Here is a 7,535-nt window from a genome sequence, read left to right as displayed (position 1 = left end):
GGGGCGTATAATATTGGAGGGAAATATGATATATAAATTAGATCATCAGACGGTACTCTAATTACAATTTCCATGGTAATTGGTACTCCCAGTTCTACAGATGTGGGAGCATGGAGAACGCCTGCATTCCGTTCCACTAGTAATTCATATTGACATCTGAATCAAACACCTGTCTAAAATCGGTTCTCTTTCGCAATTACAATTTCATCAGTCAACAGATATCACAATTTCAAAAAGACCCTATTGTCCGTAGGAATCATTGCTATTGAGCATAAAAACAGGGGGAACCTATCAAAAACGAAGTAATAGCATTTTTTTTGGCTTTCAAACTAATCGCGGCACACAGTGACAGAAAACTGTCCCAATAATCTTGAGTGGAGAAAAGAAACAGATAAAAATACCCACATCAAAAATCTAGCCACATGCCCAGCAAACACAGACCCATATATTATTAGAGATAAGTGGAGAATCTCTCTTCAACTATAAATCATTGGAATTAACGCAGGCAGGAGCAAGCTTCACTTGGCACTGGCCAGCTGGGTGCGGAGGACCTTAGCAGCAGCAACCATGTTGGAAAGTGCTGGGTTGACCTCAGCATACTTGCGGGTCTTGAGCCCACAGTCGGGGTTAACCCACAGAATGTTGGTTTCAAGCACAGCAAGCATCTTGTTGATGCGATCAACAATCTCCTCCGTGGTTGGGATTCTTGGAGAGTGGATATCATAAACCCCTGGCCCAATACCAGCACCATACTTCACTCCCTCACGGAACACAGACAAGAGTTTCTCATCTGAACGGGAGTTCTCAATGGTGATTACATCAGCATCCATGTCAATGATTGAGTGGATGATATCGTTGAAGTTAGAGTAGCACATGTGGGTGTGAATCTGTAAGAACAGTTTTAGGCATCAAGATAAAAACAAATAATCTAGTTGGGGATTTTAACTGACAATTACAGAATTAGAACTCAATCTTTAGGTTACTCCAAAGAAGGTAGAGGCATTTGAGGATGAGAAAGAACCTGGGTTGTGTCCTTGACACCACAGTTACTGATCCTGAAGGAATGGACAGCCCATTCCAAATAGAAAGCCTGCTCAGACTTGCGCAGAGGCAAGCCTTCTCGGAGAGCTGCTTCATCAATTTGGATAACCTACCCAACCGCAAAGCAACAGCTCAGGACTATGGGTATAGGAAATGATTAACCGTATATAATAAATTATTAAGACAACGATGGAAGACTAACCTGAATACCAGCAGCTTCCAAATCTTCAACTTCTTTCTTGATAGCAAGAGCAATCTGATAGCAGGTCTCAGACCTAGTAGCAAAGCATGTATCAAGTTATATATGCTTAAATGACGAGAAGGTAGCACTAGAAGCTCCATCATGAGCATTTAGGCAGTTGGGCTTACCTTGGCTGGTCATTCCTGACAAAGGACCAGTTAAGGATCGTGACCGGACCTGTCAGCATTCCCTTCATTGGGCGAGTGGTCATGCTCTGGGCCATTGTCGACCAGAAAACAGTCATGGGCTTAGGACGGCTCACATCTCCATAGATGATGGGTGGTTTAACACATCGTGACCCATAAGATTGCACCCAGCCGTTAACTGTGAATGCAAAGCCTGATAACTGCTCCCCGAAGTATTCAACCATGTCATTTCTCTGTGAAAATAAAGCATTGATGAAATGAGTTTTTTCAGAAACTGCACACAAACAGTTATGACAAACATGTATGAAGATGTTGAAAAGGATAAACAAAGTTCTGGAAACCAACTTCACATCTTTTATGCATCGCATTTCTTGCATGCTGGAGTTTTTTAAAAAATTGAATAGAGCACATCTTATAAGGATGATGTAGCATATGAAAAATTGCCCACCTCAGGCTCTCCATGGACCAGGACGTCAATGTCAAGTTCTTCTTGAAGCTTGACAACTTTGTTAATTTCCTCTTTGATGGCCTTAACATACTCCTCTTCAGAGATTCTGCAACAAAACAAAGTAATAAATAAAGGAAATTTGCTGAAAAAAAAACATTAAAAAAAATTGACAAGCCATTGTTGAGAGAGCACCTACTTATTTGCCTTGTATTCACGCCGTACTCTTCGGAGATCCATGGTCTGAGGAAATGAACCAATAGTGGTGGTAGGAAGGACTGGAAGGTTCAGCTTCTTCTGTTGTGCATCTAATCTGGCACTAACATTTGTGGCTCGGCGATGGTCAGAACCTTTCAAATCAGCAGCCTGAGTGCAATGCCACAGTCAAATTGATAAGCAAGACCACTTCTCTGAGAAATAGAAATAAGCTACCAAATTATAGTCACTTACAGCCTTCTGAACTTCTTCATTTGTCACCCTAGGAGATGACTTCCTTGAAGCCTGAGCAGCAGCATTTGCAGAGAAGAAAGCCTGTACATAGTGGAACAATGAGATGCTATAATGTGGAATTTAAACCGCCCAACATGACAAAATTATATCCACAAGAAACTTGTTTAAATTGTTTAAAAGCCAGGTATGTGCATTGCAATGTTGTTGAAAACAAAGCTGCTTGTAGAACTTGTTCTTCAGATAACACTGAAACTTATATTTGCAGGATGACAAAACTAGCAACAGGCACCATCTGATGATTATGAAAGACTGTACCTCATCTTGCTGGCCAGCCAATGCCTTAGCCAGTGCGTTAACCTCAACCACCTTTTGTGCAGCAAAAGCCAACCATGACTTAATTTCACTATCCAATTTTGTCTCATTGACAAGATCAACAGCAGTGTGCATAAGCGAGCAGGAAGTAGAGACCACAAGCTTGTCTATGAGCAAACAACAACCATTACCAAAATGCCTAAAACTTTAACCAAAAAGAGGAAAAAAATTGCATGTGAGTGTTAGTACCTTTGCCTACAACAGACTCAAGAGCCTGAAGAGTGCTGAGAGAGGCAGCAAGATCATTGGCCCAGATGTTCCTCCCATCAACAACTCCAGCAAAAAGAAATTTGCCAGCAGGGAAACCAGAACTTTTGATCAAATCAAGTATGTTGGTTCCACGCACAAGATCAAATCCAAAACCTGAGACACCTTTCAAGGCAGTGACAGTCCTGAAATAAGCGAGAAATATGACTCAACTCTTTTTTACCCAAAAGAAAAACAATGAGGTACAGGTAAGCAAACAAGAACCAACTAACTTGTATGCCTCTGCAGGCACATCAGCAAAATAGGTCTCAATTAGCACATTCAAACCAGAGAATGATGATTCCAGTTCAGAGTAGGCATCAGTAAATGCTTGCAATTGGTGAGAATCTAGATCCATCACAAGAGTGGGCTCATCAAACTGAATCCATGTTGCACCAGCAGCCTTCAACTCAGCAATAACTTCCCTGTGTATGATGACATGGTAAGTACGGGAAACTAAGGACAAAAGAAGGCCAGAAATGGCCTGGAAGCTTGTTATCCTTACTTGTAGATGGAGAGAACATTTCCCAGAAGTGAGAGAAGAGAAAATGATTTCTCTACACCTTTAGCATGTTTTGACAGTAACAAGTATGTGACAGGTCCAATAATCACTGGAACTGTGTCAATCCCAAGCTGCACCAATGAAGAAAATTAAACAATGAGCAGTGAAGATTATATGAGCAAGATAGGCCATTTTCAGCAAGTAAGCACCATAAAAGCACACAAGAAAATATCAGGAAACCATGTCTATAACCAAGTGCACTGTACCGACCTGTACTAAACATACCATACTTCCTTCACCTATAAGGTACTGGTACATTACCAAGGTTTGGTTCAGTATATAAGTTGAACCAGTCAGTACATATCTAAATTGAGAAGAGCTGCCCTATACCGTTCGGTACTGCTTGAAACCGGGATGTAAACCATACATATCGACCCATGCTGCCTAGTTTTGAGCAGTACCGTGATAAAAGTAAGAAAAAAGGGGTTAAAAGCTATCTCAATATGGGATGTGTACCAATACCATACTGAACAGGTAGCACATTGGTACAGTACATGGTACTAAGAAAGCAAACCTGGTCTATAGCATATCATTGAACAAAATGTAACAGGCCTAATATGTAAATCTTCCCCCTAACTCCTAGAATACTTTGCAAGAGATAAATGAATTATATAACTTACGAAGTCATAAGATTTCATTTCAGGCATCTGATCAGACCTAATGAAAGTATGATCATAAAAGTTCAGATTAGCTGATTACACTGGAAGCACATTAGCTCGACTAGGTAGGCCAGACTGATGCAATAACAGTTCTTCCTCTTTTATACACATCATGCCAACACTTCTGTTTGCACATCTTTATGTCATTTCCAAAGTGAGAGATTATATAAGTGAAATTCTTGAAATACTTAGTTAAGTAAAATGGCTACAAATCTCCTTGAGGAACACTAGATTAAAAATTGAAAGCATCTGTTCCTTACAGAAGCACTATCTTAAACATGAAGAAATGTTGCATGAAAACAACAAGTGTAAACTAACAGATAATACTTAAAATGTCACGCAGACGAAAAACAAATACTCGATGAGAACCACAATAGTCAAAATTGATTTAGTGCCCAAACAAAGAGACAAAGTTTTGAGCAAACAGACCGACAAATACACAATTAATTAACATGGGTTGAAGCAGGAAGACTGATATAGGTCCATACCGCCTTTGCGTCCTTGTACTCAGCAACCGCCTTGTGAGATGCATAGGAGAACTTAGTGTTTGGACCCAATTCAGGTACAATGAAATGGCTTGAACAGGGGAAAAAGGAAAACATGTCAACAGACACACAAATAAAGTACTTCAGGACTCAAGATGGGTCAGAAGACTCACTAGTTGGTGTCAAACCACTTGGTCATCTCCATAGCAGGTACAGAGGCATTTCCTCTGGCCATAGAGAAGTATGTGTCAAACCCAATCTCTTCACCATTCCACCCATACCTGTCAGGAACTGCACCAAGCATGGCCGATGTATCGAGCACTTGATCATAGTATGAAAAAGTGTTGCTAGGAATGTATTTGATCCCAGCGCCAGCCATTTGCTTCCAAATTGAACACCTGAGATCTGCTGCGACCTTCTGCAAATCTTGGGCACTGCTCTTTCCATCCCAGAATGATTCAAGAGCAAACTTGAGCTCTCTCTTCGGCCCCATGCGAGGATATCCAACAATGTGTGACGCCATCTTTCTGATCATCCACATAGAATAAACATCATATTACCACATGAAAACTAAATTTAAATTCCTTCAATGGAGCTAAATAAAACCCCATGTTATACAGTTTGAACATTTAAAAGCACATAGCAGCATTCCTTCCCCATTTTTAAATCATTAACTTCAGAAATCCTTTTAATCCCCTAAAAGCACATATATTTATTCCTTAATTTAAAGAAAATCAACGCTCCGTCTAATTTATTTATGAAAAATGAGTGAATTAATAGTCAATCAAAACATCCGAGTACTCTTGTCAGGAGTGGAAGCAGATACTTCTTGTTGACTGATAAAGTTAGTACACTAGTCAGTTGAGGAAAAAGAATTGGCAGGGCACCACTTAATGGATCATATTCCTTCACTTTTCTACTCTAAATATACTAAAGAGTAGAAATATTATGATTAATGGCGTTAAAAAGCATTTAATAACAACATGACAGAAGTCACTTGAGACATATCAAAGCAAAATAAATATAAAAGTAAAAGAACTGTAAAACATTAGGAAAATAATTCAACACAGAGGATTTTGAATCAAATAAGATTCATAACCAATGATATCGATAGACACATTAAACTGTGCAGAGCTAAAAGAACAAACGAGAACAGCAAACTACAACGACAGATCTATAACTCGAATGAACCGACTTCATATTTATGTACTAACTACAAAAATACCAAATCCGATCGTATTAACTATCAGAGCATCTCAAAGTAAGCCGCAGATCCGTCAACTAATCCAATCCAAATTTAAGATCTAGAACTATAAATTTAAAAAAAAAATCCAGATCTGATCCACCCAGAACGTGAACTATAACTTAAGACGCACCCATTGTTGTAGATCTAGAACCAATCAATACTATAAAGATTTGAAACCAGATCCACGATAAGTAAGACCAGACCAAGACATCGTACCTCAGTAACACGATGCAAAGCTGATCGGATTTCGAAGTATAAGAAACAAGGATGAAGCAGGAAGCCCTAGATCTCAACTATCACGAGAAAGGGAAGAAAGAACCGAGACAAAGAGCAGGCGGAAGAGAGCATACAGGTTGGTAGGGATCGGGAAAGAGAGAACGGGGAGGAGGGAATAGCGGAGTTGGGGAGCTTACCCTTTGGCGGTCAAGGAAACGGTCCCGAAGTGGAGGAGAGAAGGGTCCGTAGAGAGCGTGGAAGGACGCGAAGAGGGCGTGACAGGGGCAGAGCGGAAGTGGGAGGCTATTTATCGACATGGCTACGGTGGTTGGGAGGGTGCAGCAGATCCCATTATTCTGTGAACCCCTGGACGAAAAATGTTAAATTGGTAACTGTCTTTTGCTGCCAACTCTTTTCCAATTAATTATCTTCTATTAATATTATCTGTATTTTTAAATTCAATGGCATGGGATGGTGGAAAAAAGCCAGAAAGCGACACATATGGTAGGTGGGAGTGGGGTTGGCGGGATGGTTGGATTGCGGACCATTCGCACTTTGGCGAAATGCTTTTCTCTCTTTATTTTTCTAATATTTATATAGCAAATCTATCTATATATATAATAAAATATTTATTATATATTTTTTAGTAAATTGTTATTTGATTTTTTTTAGTAAATTATACTGTTTATTGCCTCTCAAAATCTGATGGATGAGCTACCTGGCGAGCAGTAATGCTTTTCTTGGTTGGGCTAGAGGAGCATAGTATAGCGCTGAATTTGATCTACGACCAAAAAAAGATGATCAGAGTGTTGTCAGAACATATCCGATCGAAAATTATTCGATGCTTAAATTAGATAGAGTCTTGAGAAGAAACAAGAAAGATGAAAGAGCGATTGAAAATTGAGAGAATGGCTTCCAGATTTTTGTTATCATCATGCCTATGGGTTCCTGTTCTTGGTATTTATAGAATAGAGGGTGCTGATTTGCACAGTTAGGATTACGTGAACCACAAATAAGCAGTTAAGCGCTTTTCTTACCCACTGATCTAGTCTGTTATAATATGCCTTTTCAGACATGTTGTCGAGCTATAACTAATTGCGCTGATTATTCGACAATTTAATCAGTTGTTGATTTCATGAGACAACTGTCATTGTCTAATTGGTGGACTAACCTATCAGACAAGATATTAAGCATGGTGAATCCAAGCCGCATCATTTACCCTCCATTTTTGAGCCCAAGCTATGTTTACTTGGCTTGGACGAAACAAGTAGCTAATCACTTATCGGGTTAGCTAAGCTAAATTTGAGCTGTCAAATCAGCACTTAGACATTTCTGGAAACTACATTTAATAACTAGCACAATTTTCGCAAAGTCAATTCCATTTTCCAAGCATCGTGCATACAGATGGAATTTTTGCTGCTGCAAC

At 39.6% G+C, this 7,535-nt stretch overlaps 1 protein-coding gene across 2 annotated transcripts; it reads right to left on the bottom strand.

Moving 5' to 3' along the window:
• Window positions 1-170: 170 nt before the first annotated feature.
• Window positions 171-6,484, bottom strand: LOC103698186 (5-methyltetrahydropteroyltriglutamate--homocysteine methyltransferase 1-like). 2 transcript variants are annotated; one of them, XM_008780173.4, is made up of 14 exons: window positions 6,307-6,484; window positions 4,821-5,174; window positions 4,651-4,738; window positions 3,447-3,574; window positions 3,175-3,366; window positions 2,885-3,087; window positions 2,639-2,802; window positions 2,324-2,404; window positions 2,073-2,239; window positions 1,877-1,982; window positions 1,411-1,661; window positions 1,244-1,316; window positions 1,022-1,150; window positions 171-887 (listed from the first exon to the last, which is right to left on the bottom strand). In XM_008780173.4, exons 2-14 carry the CDS (start codon window positions 5,168-5,170, stop codon window positions 519-521), a joined length of 2,301 nt encoding a protein of 766 aa, XP_008778395.1. In that variant the 5' UTR covers window positions 5,171-5,174; window positions 6,307-6,484; the 3' UTR covers window positions 171-518. The 2 variants fall into 2 exon arrangements, with proteins under 2 accessions (XP_008778395.1, XP_008778396.1); XM_008780174.4 differs by lacking the exon at window positions 6,307-6,484 and adding an exon at window positions 6,110-6,263.
• Between the last annotated feature and the right edge of the window lie 1,051 nt (window positions 6,485-7,535).

The sequence above is a fragment of the Phoenix dactylifera genome, unplaced genomic scaffold (assembly GCF_009389715.1).
Source record: "Phoenix dactylifera cultivar Barhee BC4 unplaced genomic scaffold, palm_55x_up_171113_PBpolish2nd_filt_p 000281F, whole genome shotgun sequence".
Taxonomy (NCBI): Eukaryota; Viridiplantae; Streptophyta; class Magnoliopsida; order Arecales; family Arecaceae; genus Phoenix; species Phoenix dactylifera.
This window is presented reverse-complemented; position numbering and strand designations above follow the sequence as displayed.